The following is a 17,774-nucleotide window of genomic DNA, read 5'->3' as shown; positions in this document are numbered from 1 at the left end:
CTGGGGTTTTCAAAATAAAAGTGCGATGTTTATAGCAGCGGAAAATGTTTATTTTGTACATTATCTAACGTTAACACGAACCTAAACTAACGTTACAACTAACCTAAAGTTAGTTTAGGTTCGTGTTAACGTTAGATAATGTACAAAATAAAAATGTTCCGCTGCTATAAACATCGCACTTTTTTTTGTATTTTATTTTTTTATAATTTTTTAAACAAACATATAAACAAACATGACGAGATATACAAGCATTAATTAACCGTGCACATCCAATGAAATCACCAATTAGTTAAATGTCTTATACAGGATATACCCCTAATACCCTACACACATATGCTCTAGCTCGTACCCCCCCCCCCCCCCGGACCCCCTATTGGATAATCCATCTATTATCCCTCGCTCCTAACCAGACACTACCATTATATGCTAGCTTTTATTCTCTCCACCACTTCTAACCACATTGTCATTTTGGATTCATTGAGACCCAAAATTCTTGCTGTAGATATTTCTTGATAAATCACATCGAGATATGTAATAATCCAGATCTTCCGGCAAATTTTTTCCGGTTGAAACCATCGTGATGCTATCAGCTTTTTAGCCACTGTGATACCCGATAAAACCAATCTTTTTAGCTGTGGGTGTACTGCACACTCAAAAACATCATTCAGCAGTAATACAGAGGGGTGTACAGGTATATTCAGAGTTAAGAGATTTGATAATTGCTGGGTCACTTCTTTCCAGAATATCTTAACTGGTGGGCAGTCCCAGTACATGTGTATAAATGTCCCCTCGTCCCCATTTGAGCATTTGGAGTCTTGTTTAAGACTTATTCTGTTCAGTCTTATAGGAGTCAAGTATGTCCTGTGAATATAGTTAAGATTGATTTGTTGATGGTCCGGGTTCCTTGATGTAAATCGAACATTTGCCCAGGCTTCTTGCCAATCAAAATCTTTTTCCAGGTCTGGTATATCCCTCCTCCAGACTGAGTCTAGGTGGAGGGTTTCATATGAGGACGTTAGTAATTGATGATAAAAATCTGAAACAAAACCTCTCGATGTCTCTCTTTCATAGAAGAATTTGTGGTATCTGTGGTGTACAATTGGTATCTTTAATGGAACACTGTGAGCCTTCAAACATAACAATAACTGTGCGTAAAAATAATATGTGGAATCGGTGAGATTACATTTTTTGCGTATTTCTTCATAGCTACAAAAACCCTGTTTGTTGAAAACATCTCCTAATGAGTGTATGCCTTGCTTTTCCCATATAGGGAATCTTATAGGTCGTTTTCCAATCAAGAGTGCATTGTTATTGAATAAGGGAGTATGATTATGCCATTTATGTGGGTTAGAATATTTTTTTTGTGTTTCACGCCATATCCGGATCGCATGAGTAATTATGGGGCCAAATTTCCGTTCGCATTGCTTAATTGATCATTTGGTGTATGCTATGTCCTTCCGTCTATGTGGAGCTCCTATATTTTCTTCTAAATTTCTCCAGGATACTAATGCTTGGGGATCAAACCATGTTGTCAGTGGTCTTAAAGTGTACACCTTAAAATAGTGGAAAAAATCTGGAAATGCCATACCACCGTCTGCTTTGTTTCTCTGTGCGGTGGATCTTTTTATACGTGGTGGTTTGTTATTCCAAATAAATTTGTATGTGGAGGAGTGTAATTTTTTCCAGTAACCCTCTGGAGGGGGTAACGGTAGCATTGAGCTGAAGAAGTTGATTCTAGGTAGGACGTCCATCTTAATTATTGATACCCGTGCCTGTACTGAGTTTTTAAGTTTTGACCACCTGTCAAGGTCGTCTTTGATTTTGTTTTGGATTTTTATGTAATTGTGCTTCACCGTTTGGCTTATGGTAGGGAATATTTCAACTCCCAAACATCTAAAGTGTTTTACCATAGGTATCTCTTCTGGGAGGGTTATATATTTTTTTTGCAGGGGCGTTAAGTGGAAGGAAAGCCGACTTCGGCCAATTTATCTTAAATCCCGATAAATCTCCAAAGTCCTCAATCAACTTGAGCAGATGAGGCAATGTGGTGTTGGGGTTTTGCATGAACAGTATTACGTCGTCCGCATATAAACATTTTATGTTGTGTGCCCTTGATTACGATTGGGTCTATGGATTGGGATTGTCTTATATATTGTGCTAAAGGCTCTAATGATAGATCGAATAGTCCGGGACTAAGAGGGCAACCCTGTCTAGATGAGCGTGATACCGGAAAGATTCCAGAGGTGATTATACCTGTTGTAATCATGGCCGATGGGTCTTTGTATAATACTTTAATCATATCAATGAAACCTTTTCCTAACCCCATCCTTTCTAATACTGCCCATAGATACGACCATTCCAACCTGTCAAAAGCTTTCATTGCATCCAGGGACAGCATCGCCTTAGGTGTGGTGTCGTCCTTGTTAGCATCTAGTACGTGTAGTAATCGTCTTATGTTATCAGTGATCAAGCGGCCTCTTATGAAGCCAGTTTGGTCCGGATGAACTAAAGACGTCATATGCTTTTGTAGTCTGATGGCTAATACCTTAGAGTACAGTTTGATATCGGTTCCGAGGAGGCTTAATGGTCTATAACTACCGCACTCGGTGGGGTCTTTGTCTTTTTTAAGGAGGACTGTTATGAGTGCAATATTGTCGTTCTTATGGAAGTTCCCCTCCTTGACTGAGTATAAAATCATATTTAGTAATAAGGGTCCAATTATGTCCCAACAAGAGAGGTACATTTCTGGTGGGATACCGTCTCTTCCAGGAGCCTTACCACTTTGCATTTCGGATATGGCCTTCTTGAGTTCCTCTAGTGTGATCGGTGTTTCTAACTGTTTAGTGTCATCCTCTGAAAGTTTAGGGAGGTTAATTTGATTGAGATATGTGTCCATTTTGTTTTGATCGAAGGTCATTTCTGATTTATACAAGTTGGAGTAGAATTCTTTGAATGTCGCGTTTATTTCTTTGGGGTCTGTAACAAGTCCTTGTTGTGCTTTAATGGTGGTTATATCTGCAAATTTTGCATTAACTCTTAATCGCATAGCTAATAGGTGACTTAGTTTGGAACCTTGAGAGTACTGCTGTTGTCTTGCGCTGCGTATTTGTATTTCAGATTGTTGTCTGTATATGGCGTTAATCTCTTTTTTTAGTACATTAACTTGATTTTCCAGTCGAACCGAGTTGTTGCATTGTAAAGAATTAAATAACGTTGAATAAAGCCTTTCCAGTTCAGCCAGTTTTGAGCATTGATTCTTGCGTATTTTGGAGGAAAAGCTATCAGTGAAATCCTTGATCATTCCCTTTACCGACATCCATAATATTCTAGGGTCCTGCACCGAGTTTGCGTTCCTCCGTAGGAATACTGTAAGAGCTTCTTTGATTTGTGTAATGAATTCCTTGTTATTAAGCAGCATCGAGTTAAATCGCCATCTTGGGGCTCGGGATGATAGTATACCAAATGTTCCTTTTAGGAGTAAATAACAGTGATCTGATAATGCATTGGGTATCATTTCCACATCATAGTTATCAAATAGTCTCGGGGATAGGGATGGGTACCTTTCACATTTGAACCGATACCGGTACCGGTACCTGTGAATCGATACCGGTACCCAACGGTACCTTTTTTCGGTACTTTAGTCTCAAGAAATTTAATTTACCTACCTCAGTTGTAAAAAAAAATCCAAACTTCAAATAACTACAATTTCGACAGTTTTCGGCTTGTCATTGCTCCAACTGCTTTGTTGTTGAATCAAGTCAAATCCTAGGTAAGCATATATTGTGCGTGTGAACGTTGAAAAAAAAAGTTAAAAAAATAAATTAACAAAATTTTTTTTTTTTTTTTTTTTTTTTTTTTTTTTCTGTTTCTCACTTGATTCGATACTCGGTAGTACCGACGTGTCTCGGTTCGGTACCTCAAAAGTACCGAATTCGGTACCCATCCCTACTCGGGGATGCAAAAACATAATCTATTCTGGATAATGTGTTATGTCTCGCAGATCGACGAGTACTTCCGGGTCGTGGGGTTGAGTGATCGCCATAAGTCATTTACACCTGTAATCTTCGACCAATCCTTTAAAGCATTAGATGAATTTTTTTGTTCGTTGGAAAAGGAGGGGTAAGATTTGTCCATCCTTGGATTCCAAATGGCATTAAAATCCGCACCAATTATAAATGAGTATTCGGGAAGGTCTAACATTGCTCTGGTAAGTGTAGTGAAGAAACTAACTTCGTACAAATTTGGGGCGTATACCGCTACCAATGCTATTTTCCTGTTCTTGTGTACAATCTTAGCTATAGATATCCGACCATCTGCATCAGACCATACTCCCTTCAATTCAATATTCAACTTCCGTCTAACGCAGACCTGGGCATTGTACGGCCCGCGGGATGATTCTGACCGGCCCGCGAAAGATTACATGATAATAAAAAAATATAAAAAAAAAAAAAAATTTAATATTTTTTTTTTTTTTACTTTTTTCTTTTCATGTCAACGTTCACACGCACAATATACGCTTACATAGGATTTGTCTTGATTCAACAACAAAGCAGTCGGGGCAAGCCGAAAACGGTCGAAAGTGTGGTTATTTGAAGTTTGAATTTTTTTTTTCACAACTGAGGTAGGTAGATTACATTTATAGAGACTAAAGTACAGAAAAAAGGTACCGTTGGGTACCGGTATCGATTCACAGGTACCGGTACCGTATCGGTTCAAATGTGAACGGTACCCATCCCTACTGAACACACAACTGCAGGGCAAGGGCATTTTTGCTCATGAAATGCATAGCCATGTGAAAGCCTTCATGACAAAGTTGCAATTAATTTCAAGGCAACTAGGCAGCAACAATCTCAAACACATGAAAACCCTGAAAGAAGTCAAACCATCAGCTGATCACCGGCACAGGTACTCATCCATGTTGGGAGCACTGCATGATGAATTTTCAAGGCGTTTTCAAGATTTCAAAAAGGTTGAGGATGAAATGCAGCTGGTTTCCTCTCCCTTTACCTGCAGTGTTGATAGTTGTTCAGCTTGAACTCATTGACCTGCAGTCTGATTCACTACTGAAAGAGCACTTTAAGTCAGCATCACTGCTAGAGTTCTACTCTGCTCTCAAGGAGGAGAACTTTCCAAACAGAGGAGACATGCTCAGAAGATGTTGGTTCTCTTTGGATCCACCTACATATGTGAACAGACATTCTCAGTCATGACGTTTACCAAGTCCAGGTACAGATCCTCTCTCACTGATGAACATCTGGCAGCTGTGTTTCGCATCTCCACCTCAGACATGCAACCTGACTTTGATGGACTTGTTAAAGCTCAACAGAGACTGGATTTCTCACACTGAATGAAAAAAAAGAACTGAAAAACACTAAAATGTGGAAATATAACAAGTGTAATGGGACACTTGTTTTTTTTTTTTTTTTTTTTTGCACAGTTCTGAAAACATAAAATGTTTAATATAGGCATGTAAAGTAAAAAAGGCTACAAAACTGGGACACTTTTCTTTACACAGTTCAGTGACATGTCTTGTTTATTTTTGCTATAAGATGATGTGATGTCTTTAGAAAGCTAAGAAAATCCTTGTTTCAATAGTATATGAAACTCAAAATGCCCTTTGTTATTAATGTTTCACATTTTGTTTATCATTTTGGAAATAAATTCTATTTGAATAAATTATATTTTTGAAAGCTAACCTCACCTTTTAATTGCCAAATAATAACATACACTCTTACCAGGGGTCAAAACAATGCCATTTACTGCTTTTTATATAGAAATAAAATGTATATTATGCATAATTGAGTTTGGAATTTTGGCCCGGCCCTCCAACATATTTTCAGTTGCTCATTCGGCCCCCTGGGAAAAATAATTGCCCACCCCTGGTCTAACAACTATGGCAACTCCACGAGTTCTCGTTCCAAAGGAAGAGTGACTAATGTTTTTTTTTTTTTTATCCACTTTTTCTCCCATTTTTCTATATTTTTCTCCCATCCCAATTTCGTATCATCCAATTCAACCCTCCCCTGTCACGAACGCTGTTTCTTGCCTCCCACAAGCTGGCTGCAATGTGGACTAAGTCATACATAGCACAAGTCCCCTCCGGTACTTGAGGTAACAGCAGTCGCATCTTTTCACCTGCGCAGCTCGATCTCTCGGTGGCGAGGAGTAACGGGTGGGAGGCTCACGCTGCCCCCGACACTTCCTGATTCTACTGCGCAGGCGCACCAACCGACCTGTAGGAGTCGTTGTCCACAACGCCCGATCCCCACCCATCAGTTTCCCACCCCCTAATACGGCCAATGTGTATTAGTATGAACGACCAGCTAAACTGAAAGCAATGTGGAGCGCTGGGCTCGAACAGGCGAGCCCAGCGTCTCCGCATTCGTGGCGAGTGCCTTGCCCACTACGCCACGTAGCCGCCCGAAGAGTGACTAATGTTATGATATGTGTTGTCCGCTAACGTATCTATGTCTTTCTCTAAAATGTGCGTTTCGCTTAGCAGAGCCACGTCAACCTGTTCTTTTTTCATCAGTGTGAGCACGCTTTTGCGTTTGTGTTGATTATTTATTCCCCCAGTGTTCCAGATCATTATATTCAAACTAGCCATAGTCTATACATGTTGTTGTGTAGTTGTTGGTAATGCTTCTGGAGTGCGAAGCTACAATAGATATACATCCAACTATTGAGGTCCCGTTGAGAGCCGAGCTTAAAAACATACATATATACAAATAATAATCCCCTAATTCCCCCTCCCTCCAGGAGTCGTACAGGACTGTGTTCCATAGACGCATCCTACGCGTATGACTCCCTCCCTTAAGCCACCGGGTTGCCCAAAATGAGTTTACTAACCCTAATCTTCCTATGCTAATTGCCATAGGATCTACAACTTTCATTCTAATTCAATAGAATGTCACTTTTGGTCTTGCGCCTTCCCATTAATGTAATAACAATAGTGTGAAAAATGAAAAATATACCTTCATTGATATATTCATTTGAACCTTCTACTAACTTATGTTGGAATCATCAGAAAAAAAGAAAAGAGTGGAGAAAAATACTAACACCATAAAAAAGTGAGAATTAAAGTAAAACTCAACAGAGAAAAAAAAAGTAAAAAAAAAAAAATGATTTTTAGAGCTAAATTATGCAAATCCCTAAAGCAGTGGAGTAATTGTTTAAAATATTAGAATAACCTTGTCATGCTTATACCTTTAGATGTGGCTGATGTTTTTTATTGAGCTTCCGTCACTGGATCATATGCATATAAATACCGGATGTTAAAGTTACAGGCCTTCTTTGTATGAGTGCAGTATATTCTAGAAGGTTGTGGAATACCCTTGTAAATTCGTAAACACTGCTGTTATGTTCCAGAATGATCTTCCTACCCAGGAGTTATGACCTACTAGTGTTTTCCAGCATATTCCATTGTGCCCCGAGTAGTCGAGAGAAGAGTCCAGAATATTCCAGAGTGTTCCCAATGTCAATATTGGATTATTGCCTCCTCAGAGACCAGAAGTCTATAAATATAATGCCTATCGATCCGTATTAAACACTTTGTGCCTCAGTGTTGCCAACATGCATATCAGCTGTTGCTTTTTGTTTGTTGTGATAAAGTCATTCTAATAAAAATAATAAAATACAAAGAGTAAGAAAATTGAGAAAAAGAGAGAGTTGATTAGGCTTATCTTCTGATTCGAGCCTATGTTGCGACCGGCCCCGGGGAACCAGCTTCATGTTTCTTCATGTATTCATCTGCGTCTTTAGGCGAGTGTAATCTGAGCCTATTACCATTTTTCCCCAAGATTGATAGGAGGGCCGGGTACCGAAGGCTTGGCTTAAGATTTCTCTTGTATAATCTCTGCAGCACATCTTTGTAGGGGACACGTAGAGCGATGGCCTCCTTGCATAGATCCTCGTAGAAAAACACTGGTTTGTCACCATATTTCAGTTTCCCCCATTGATTGCGTGCCCCTCTGATGATCGCATCTCTTATTTCTGTCTTGCGCAGAGTAGCAATGATAACCCTCGGCCCGTTGCCTTTTTGGTCTCGTGTACCGACTCTGTAACATTGGTCCACTAACGGCGCTGTGGGTAGGATATGTGTACCTAGAATTCCTGCTAACAGTTGGAAATAAGTCGTCTGTGCAATTGACTGATTCATCCAATCCCACAATACAGATATTATTTCTACGGTAGTAGTGTTCGATCTCTAGCCGCCTCTCCATTGCTTCCTTTTCGATGTCTTGTATTTTCTTCAGAAGCGCTTTTTCCACCTGTTTTATCTCCTCCGCTACCTCTGTGAATCCATCGTTAACAGTCTTCTCGTTCTCTTGTACTTTCAATGTAATTCCTAGCACTGTGTTCTCCACTGCAGTGATTCGCCCGGCCTGTTCCGCGGCCGCTTTTTTAACCTCTTCGAATTTAGCATCGATGTGTACTTTGAATTCGTCTATGTGTAATTTGAAAGCGTCCATCTGATCCTTTATCAGGCTAGTCAGAGACCTGAAGTCGTGTTGTGTAACTTCCCTGCTTGTATCAGTTGAGGTTGTAGGAGCATTGGGGTACACGGTGGATTTAACGGAAATTTTCTTCTCAAATTCTACTGCTTTCTCTCTCACAGTGATTGTCCCCGTCGTTACCGTTATATCGTCGTCTGCTGTCACCCTCTCGGGGCTAGTCGTCGTCGGTACAGGTATGTTATCCGCTACTGTCTCCCCGACGGGGCTAGTCAACAACGGTACTGTTGTACTGGCGGCTGCTGTATCATGAGAGCGTGTCATGACTTGCGCCGTTGTACTGTCTATTCCGAGTCTCTTTCCACTCTTTTTCTTGTCCTTAGGTTCCATGTTGTATCTTTGTTTATTTTGATATAGTTAGTAGAAGGTCTTATTTAATATATACGATGTGGTTTAATTTCATTAGTGTTGTTCAAATAAGGTTTTTAAACTAAATTAACGTTGACGGGAGCGGAGCTGTAACCAAACGCGCCTGCTACATATTGCTGTCAAACCGGACTGTCCAAACATCGCACTTTTATTTTGAAAACCCCAGAAAGGAAGTCATTATATATGCTTTACCTGTTCTGCGTTAGCTCCGGTTATCTCCGAGCGTCCAGTAGTTAGTAGTATATTATCAATACCAGCCATTGGATTACTGTTTTCTAAATTGGGGAGGCTTTTAATCGTCAAGGTAAGAGGATTTTAAGTCATGGTATCCATAAACTTCAATCGGTTCGGATCCTTTGAAGGAATGAGAATATCAACAAACCTGTAGGGAACGTGAAGTGGATTCCCAAGCTGTCTCGGTTCTGCTCTGCCAGAACCGGGTTGGGTTAGTACTCTGCGTTGTGATTCAATACCTTAAAGCTCTGGGAATCACTTCTGTTCAAACTGAGCGGTGCAGGCAGAAGGAATTTAGGAGGAAAAAGGTTATATAGCAGTTGTTTAATCAAAGTTTAAGAGTGTATACAAATTACAATAAGAAAATGCTATAGTTGTGATCACAAACACTATGCCGTAAGTGATACAACCAGACTAATATTACAGTATAAAGAATGATAGTTGATAAGTTGTTGATGGTCTTTGTTTGTCTGGCTGACAAAACAAAGCAGTCTGTTTTCCCTCCAAAAAGTTCCTTTGTCCTCGTTGCCTGCTGCCTTGGTTGAGATGGGTGAGATGGTAGGTGAGGTCTTGTCCTGTCGGTTGGTTGTTTCAGAGTCCCTCTCCTCCATCCCCCTGGGATCTTATAGCCAAGGCCCAGTGTCTCGGAGTTGATGACATCATCACATTATTTGCCCCAATCACAAGCCTGCTAAGCTGGTATTTGAAAAATAGGGGTTTGGCTTAATAGCCCAACCCCCTTCACATAACTGCAATGGGAGGCTGTCCTTACAGTCAACAATATATACTGTCCTTAAACATTGCATCATTTTCATTTCCATTTATCTATATTTGAATTACAATTGCCCACATAAACACAGATATATTTCTTTATCACTAAGTCTGTTGACTTTCAGAAAATATCTAACAAATCTAATCATTTAGCTTAATAGAATACAAATCAATACCATAACAATCAATTAATCATATTGAACATAAATGAAAACAGAACAGGCACATTAACTAATTACCTAATTTAAGTATGACCAAACCTAATTATATTTTACTTGTTTGGAGCTTAAATTAAGGATTCCAATAGTGATCTTCTCTGTGTGTGTGTGTGTGGATGTGTATGTGAAAATGTGTGTGTGTGAGTGTGTGTGTGTGTGTGTACCTGTGTGTGTGTGAATGTGTATGTGTGTGTGTGTGACTATGTGTGTGTGTGTGTGTGTGTGTGTGAGTCTATGTGTGTGTGTGTGTGTGTGTGTGTGTCTGTGTGTGTGTGTGTGGATGTGTATGTGAAAATGTGTGTGTGTGAGTGTGTGTGTGTGTGTGTGACTATGTGTGTGTGTGTGTGTCTGAATGTGTGTGTGTGTGTGTGTCTATGTGTGTGTGTCATCAGACCTTTGATGGTCACATGTAGCCATCAATATGTGACCTAATCATTGGTTTTGGCAGACCAGTTGGCTCTTTGATGTCTCCTAAAAGGAGACATGTTTCTCTAGAATTTCCTGCCCTTTGTTCTCACACACCCCCTAAAGGGAAGTAAGTATTACCTCAGCTGCCACTATATGCAAATGCCCTCCTGGGGTGAACACAAGGTCTTGGTGACACAATTTGATTGTTGTTCCACTTTGACTGTTTCTACAATGGCAATCAGTCTATGTAAACACACACACAATCTATGAATTATTGTTTTGAGGGCCAAGTATTTCTACACATTAGTTAATCATGAGATCTATGGTTTGGGAATTTACCACAAACGTCACGCTACTGTCCTGCCTCACTTCCAGTGATGAAGCTAAGCTATGCTAACGGAGCGACTGTTCCCAAAGCTAAATGCACGCACAGAGACAAAAAAGGTATGTATCTTCTTGTCTAACTCCAGGGAAGATGTTAAATAAGCTAATTTCCCAAAATGTTGGAGTTTTCCTTTAGTTCATGTCGGTCAACGTTCATTCTGCTGGCTGCCCTTTGCATGGCTAGCATGACGTTACTTATTGCAGCTCGGGACCTGTATTGTGCGTTGCATCTCTTGAGTGTTATGACATCTTCCTGGCCTTGTTTTAAAAGAAGTGTCCCCTGATAGAATAGAGGGGAAATTAGCACGTCTGGGGAAACGGTGATGCACGTGACACCGGCTACTTTCATGTTATGCAGCATCGTATTGTCAGGCTGTTGATTGAGTAACTCTACATTTTGGTTGTTGTATGTCAGGATGTTAGATTTAATTGAAGCTTATACATTGCTCTGTGTGTGTGAGATCAGAAACACCAGAAGGAGGTGAGCCAGCTACAGGAGCTGCTACGGGAGAGGAGCAAGGAGAACCGGAGACTCAGGACCAGCTTTGATACCATCAAGGAGCTCAATGACGGCATGAGGAGACAGGCAAGGAACATGCACACACGCACACACGCACGCACACACACACACACACACACACACACACACACACACACACACACACACACACACACACACACACACAGTGCAACGAGTGCAACCACATAACCAACTCTGCAACACCAGCAGGTGTGAGAGTATGTGTGCTGCTCTTACAGTTCTCACTGAACCAAATTTGAACTGGGATTGTGTCTGATGGAGTAGGGCTGGGCGATATAACGATAACGATAATTAACGCGATATATTTGAATAATCGATAATATCAAAAAAAATATCAATAAAACATTTATTTTTTATTTTTTTTGTTAAACCCAGAGACAGTGGACATACTTGTCTTTCTTGCCTGCAACTTAAAGTAATGGCTTTGCTTGTCCAAATGACAATACTGACCAAATTGAGATTTATTTTTCTCTTGTCCATTTATTTTGTTTGCTTTCTAATGTAAAATACAGTTTGAAACCGTCTGTACACAGTAGGCTATGTGTGCTAGCAGAGCTAGTCTCCAGTCACGAGTCACGGTGCACATGTGCGGTGGTTTGTCCACCAAAAAAGCGCCAAAAGATAGAAAATAAACTAGCAGAGCCAGAACTGTTCAACTCCCCTGGAGCCACAGCCAGCAGAGAAGCCTGTTTACTTTCGCTTTCAAACCAGCTGCAGCCTGAGAACTGGAGTGTGTGAGGGGATGTACTGTAACACTGAAGATGGCAGCAACGACAAAGAATTGCTGCAAAATAAACATACATCTGTTGTTTAAATGTTCTTTTTTTTATGCTTATTTTTTTAATACTTACCGTAATTCCTCTAATATTAACCCCGGCTTGTATTTGTTTCAACTGTAGCGGGTACCAGGCTTGTATTAGGAGGAGGCCTGTATAAGAGGGAGGCCTATATTTCAAATTTTCAAACGGATCATACTGGGTACTGGGTTCATTTATTGAAACCAAGTACTGTATGAAATAGTAAACAGTGCAATTACAGGTGGTCACTGGTCATTTCAACGTTTTCAAAGTGAAATCAAGTAACTAGCTCAGTATGCAGCTCAGTATATTAGTAACCCGGCTTGTATTAGGAGGCCGGCTTATAATTGCTTAGCTCAAGAGCGCACCCGGCCATTAATAGAGACCCGGCTTGTATTTGAGACCCGGTTACTATTAGAGGAATTACGGTATATACTTATAATACTTATAATTATCGATATCGTGTGATATGATATTGTTATCGATATCGTTATCGCGATATCATTTTTGGCCATATCGCTCCCAGCCCTATGATGGAGATAATAATCCATCACTTTTTGAGATGCAACGTTTTCATAGAAGCGTTCACACTCCTACGCAGAGAGTTGAATGGCGTTCCACTGTCTAACGTCTCTGCCCAAAGAGGAAGTAAACGAACCGCTGTTACTTATACTCATAATATTTGCCCTAAATATCTTAACCACATAATGTGCACCGGGACATATACGTGCTCACTAGCACTTGCACACAAGTCACGGCACTTGCGAGCGTCTCTAGCGGCTCTGGGCTGCATTTCCCCCCCCCGAAAGATCTATTTATTGCCGTTCGAACGCCACCTCACTCGACCAAATCCATGCCTCGTTTCTCTAGTTACTTGACGATATGTCAGGTGATCGTATTTTTACACGCCGCGCGTCAGATGACCACCCCGGACAGTGTTGTAGCCAACCAGTGTAGGTTTCCAACGATACCCCACGTGGGGGTATCGAGCGAAAACCAGAAGTGAATCAGACTTCAGAACAAACTGCGGTGGATGAGGAAATGGATTTTGGAGAGCTTTTTTTGTTGTTGCCGGTTTTACTTTATTCCCCCTCTATCTTTTTGCCTACTTTGCCCATAAGAACCAAAAAGTTAAATAATTGAATTTGTGTGCAGCCTTGTTTATTCACTGTGTCCATGGAAACGACAATCAACACACCGCTAAAGGTATGGCTTCCTTACACAGAAGGATTTGTGATACTATGTATACATGTAATTCAAAGTTATTACAGCTTTTTTTTTCAAACTGATCGCGTGCAGGCTGTGTGACGTACAGGCTGTGTAACGTGCAGGCTGTGTGACGTGCAGGAGTAGAGGCAGCTGTGTGACGTATAGGCTGTGTGACCTGCAGGCTGTGTGACGTACAGGCTGTGTGACGTGCAGGCTGTGTGACGTACATGCTGTGTGACGTACAGTACAGGCTGTGTGACGTACAGGCTGTGTGACGTACAGTGCAGGCTGTGTGACGTACAGGCTGTGTGACGTACATGCTGTGTGACGTGCAGGCTGTGTGACGTACAGGCTGTGTGACGTGCAGGCTGTGTGACGTACAGGCTGTGTGACGTACAGGCTGTGTGACGTGCAGGCTGTGTGACGTACAGGCTGTGTGACCTGCAGGCTGTGTGACGTACAGGCTGTGTGACGTGCAGGCTGTGTGACGTACAGTACAGGCTGTGTGACCTGCAGGCTGTGTGACGTGCAGGCTGTGTGACGTGCAGGCTGTGTGACGTACAGTACAGGCTGTGTGACGTACAGTCAGGGGAGGAAATTAGGCCACTTTACTCGCCAATTGCGAGTATTTTTTACGTTTGGCGAGTAATTCATGAAGAGCACTCGCCAGTCTGGCGAGTACTAGTAATTACAAAACAAAACAAAAAAATCATTCTGCAATCTGCTAATTCGCTCACTGGCACAAGCCGAACTCTGACTCCCCCCTTGATTCCTCCCAATCCGACCATAACCAATGAACATCATCGTTGTACAGATGCGCTCTAAGCTCCTCCAATGAACACTCATTTTCTAGAAGATGCCGCCCATCTAGGGGAAGTGGACAGATCACTGCGCGCGGACCTACAGACTCCTGCCACCGGCAGCCGGCTTGACAACGTAGACAAACTTAAACAAAAACACATCAGTGGATGAAAATAATTGCATGTAGAGTCGTCGCTTTCGTATATCAGTGCGGTCTGACATGGGGGCGAACAACAGCATGCGACGCGTCTCCTTCGAGTCGGATGAGAATGACAAGTCAACCAGCATTAGCCGGCTAGCTACCTAGCATGTAACAAGCTACCATAACGCGCATTCAACATAGTGGACGACTATACTGAGCGGCTTTGCTTAAATGCAGCCGAGTGACATTTTATTATTACCGGGTTTCCCCCCATATCACCACTCGCCCATATGCCCTTCACAACGGTGATGTTGTCATACTTGGCATTCAGAATACACCTGCTGAACCCCTAGCGTTGTCGATTCGGTTCCAATGTATTGTCATCTTACAGCACAAGTACAGTACAACCAGAATACATTTGGCATACAACCAGAGTGCAAATGTAACAAGTCAAGTTCAAGTTGTTTTATTTAGCTATTACATTACAGTGAAATGCTTGGTTCTTTCACTGCCCAACTCAGTCCAACCTAAACCAGCCCAACCCAGTATTGATTGATTGAAAACTTTATTAACAGATTGCAGAATGGGTACAATACAGTACAGCTCAATACACACAATTGTTAAGGGGATGCAGACCAGAGAAGGACTTTCGTCTTGTTTACATCAGGGTCCCCCATTTCAGTCCTGTTTGCTTAATGCCTTGTCCACTTCCTCCACACTCCAATATGCCCTTCAACCCTGCTCCTGTCAAACCTGCTCTTTCCATTCCCTCCATCATGTCCCCCCTTTCTGATGAATATTTCCTGCACTTAAGAGTCAGACACACATTCCTAGTAGTTGAGCTGTGATGAATGAATGAATGAAAACTTTATTTAACAGATTGCAGAATGGGTACAGTACAGTATGGCTCAATACATGCAATTGTTAAGGGGATGCAGACCAGAGAAAGACTTTCGTCTTGTTTACATCAGGGTCCCCCATTTTCAATTCATCATTCAGTATAACCTAGACCAGCCCAACCCAGCATCTTTCACTGCCCAGTTCAGCCCAACCCAGTCCAGAATAGTTCCCTCTTTCATGTTAATATGTGATTTAATGATGTAATATTTTGAAGAGTAGAGACAGTGTGATTAATTTACTATGATTGAAAATCAATTTAGACGAAGACGTACAAAGAAGTAATTATCACAATTAGCGATTTTTTTTGTCTGGTAAAAAATCTGTTTGGCTGGTAAAAAAAATCAGATACTCGCCAGTTGGCTGGTAAGCCAAAAAGTTAGTTTCCTCCCCTGCGTACAGTACAGGCTGTGTGACGTGCAGGCTGTGTGACGTGCAGGCTGTGTGACGTGCAGGCTGTGTGACGTGCAGGCTGTGTGACGTGCAGGCTCTGTGAGAAGCTTTGAAGGGGATGATGAGGTCACTGGAGGAAGGCTTTAAGTTTCACTTTTCCTTCGTAAAATGTTTAAAGCTGCAGTAGGAAACTTCTAAGAAATTAGCAAGAATGATTTTACCTTCCCAGCAGAAATACCTATGCATTAGGGCTGAGTATCGCCACTGATTTCCCGAATCTATTCGATTCACAAGGTCCCGAGATCGATTCGATTTCCGATTTAAATTAGATTCAATGCTATAAAATGTAAATGGTTCAAGGAACCCTCTAACACAGGGATGTCAGACTCGTATCAGGCAGTGAGAACTCATGAATATTAAAATCACATTTGAGTCAACACATGGATACTGTATTTAGACTATATTTGAAATCATTCAGGCCTACAGATCAATGAGAAATTGCATGTGGCACAAAACACAACACACAATGTACAATTACATAAAGCAGACAAGTTCTGCAATAGAAGTCGAACAGAAAGCATGTTCCTATCCATGAAAATATCCAAAATTTCAAGTAGAAGAGAGAAGTGCCACAAAATAGATCAAAGTGCCATAGAAAACATGTTTCTTATTCATACATATAACAATAACTAGGCTACATAGTGTATTTCAATATCTGTTTTATTGATTAATGATTATTTGAAAGAATGCAGGTTATAGCTATAAAACACCTAATGTCTGTCCCATTGTACCAATCAATGGGATATATTGCATGTTGGCTATAACCTGCATTCTTTCAAATGTATAATTAATCAATAAAACAGATATTTAACCAATAAGAAATACAAATGTCACAGAAGGCATTTAATAATTATTCTTTTCATTCATTCAATCATTTCACAATAATTGCATATTGTGTTTGAATATCTGAGTAATTAAGTAATTATACATGTGTCCAAAATAGCTGGTTCAGATATGGTTAATCCAGCTGCCCTGTGATCAGATTAATCCAGTGCGCTATATTATCCCTAGAAAAAGTGAGTGGGTCATTCTACCAATGGACTTAGTGGTCTGCAATGTAAGTGCAATTGAGTGTGGAAAAGGAACAGGCTAGTTACATTGTCACTTGCTGGTCGACACCTGACACTTTTTGGCTTTTACCAGCCTGTCGACAATTTTTATTATGTCGTTTAGATGTCCGGGTGTCAGACGATTGTGCAGTTTGGACTTGTTAATGTTCATCACAGAGAAAGCCTGTTTGCATAGATATATTGTCCCAAACATACAAATTATCTGTGATGCAAAGGATGTGTAATTTGGTGTCAGGCATTGATGGAGGGATTCCAACCCAACGGATGCAAATTTATCCTTCAGCGGAATCAGCGGTGCCGCTACACTGCAGTTCAATCCGCTCCATTTTGGAGTTCCTCTGGCACGTCTGATGCGTTGGTGGTGAACGGAGAGCGAAAAAGTGCAAAGTCCTTCTCCAGTTGGGTGAAGACAGTGAATCAATTGTCAAACTCGCGTGTATAAGCCTGAGCAGCATGTTCTTGTATATGTCCATACTCTCGTGATTGACAGGTAGAGATTTTAGACAGGGGGAGTTGACTGCGTTGTGCTGGTATAGCTGCGTCTCCCACAGAGCCAATTTCATTTGAAAAGCACGAACGCTATCATAGTACTCTGTGACGAGTTTGTTGCGGCCCTGCATGCTAACATTCAACACATTTAAATGTTCTGTAATGTCCACTAAAAAGGCAAGATCCCTAAGCCAGTGTGGATCATCCAACTCGGTCAGTGGCTTTCCTTTCTGCTCCATGAATTGAGCAATCTCCATTCTCCGTGCGTAATTTGAGCACTCCGTAATAGTGTTTGAGCACAGTGCTCCTCGGCTCAACCAACGGACCTCAGTGTGGTAGGGCAGGCCGTGGCTAATATTGCGTTCTGATAAAAATGCGTCAAATTGCTAATGGTTACGTCCTTTGGCTCTAATAAAATGTACAGTCTGGATAACAACACGCATTACATTGTCCATTTTCCGGCGCTTGCTGCATAACC

General features: G+C 41.2%; 1 protein-coding gene across 1 annotated transcript in view; it reads left to right on the top strand.

Moving 5' to 3' along the window:
• LOC311225344 (putative N-acetyltransferase camello) overlaps positions 1 to 17,324 on the top strand; it is a gene marked incomplete at both ends in the record, with an annotated part of 39,402 nt that extends 22,078 nt beyond the window's left edge. Inside the window, 2 exons of the mRNA XM_084310589.1 lie at positions 11,364 to 11,483; positions 17,298 to 17,324. Of these exons, the coding sequence (XP_084166715.1) occupies positions 11,364 to 11,483; positions 17,298 to 17,324 (147 nt within the window). The remainder of the gene's footprint in view (positions 1 to 11,363; positions 11,484 to 17,297) is intronic.
• Between the last annotated feature and the right edge of the window lie 450 nt (positions 17,325 to 17,774).

Source organism: Notolepis coatsorum (genome assembly GCF_963971535.1).
Source record: "Notolepis coatsorum genome assembly, chromosome: 1".
In the NCBI taxonomy this organism is placed as follows: Eukaryota; Metazoa; Chordata; class Actinopteri; order Aulopiformes; family Paralepididae; genus Notolepis; species Notolepis coatsorum.
The sequence above is the reverse complement of the archived record's forward strand: the minus strand, read 5'-3'. Positions and strand labels throughout refer to the sequence as shown.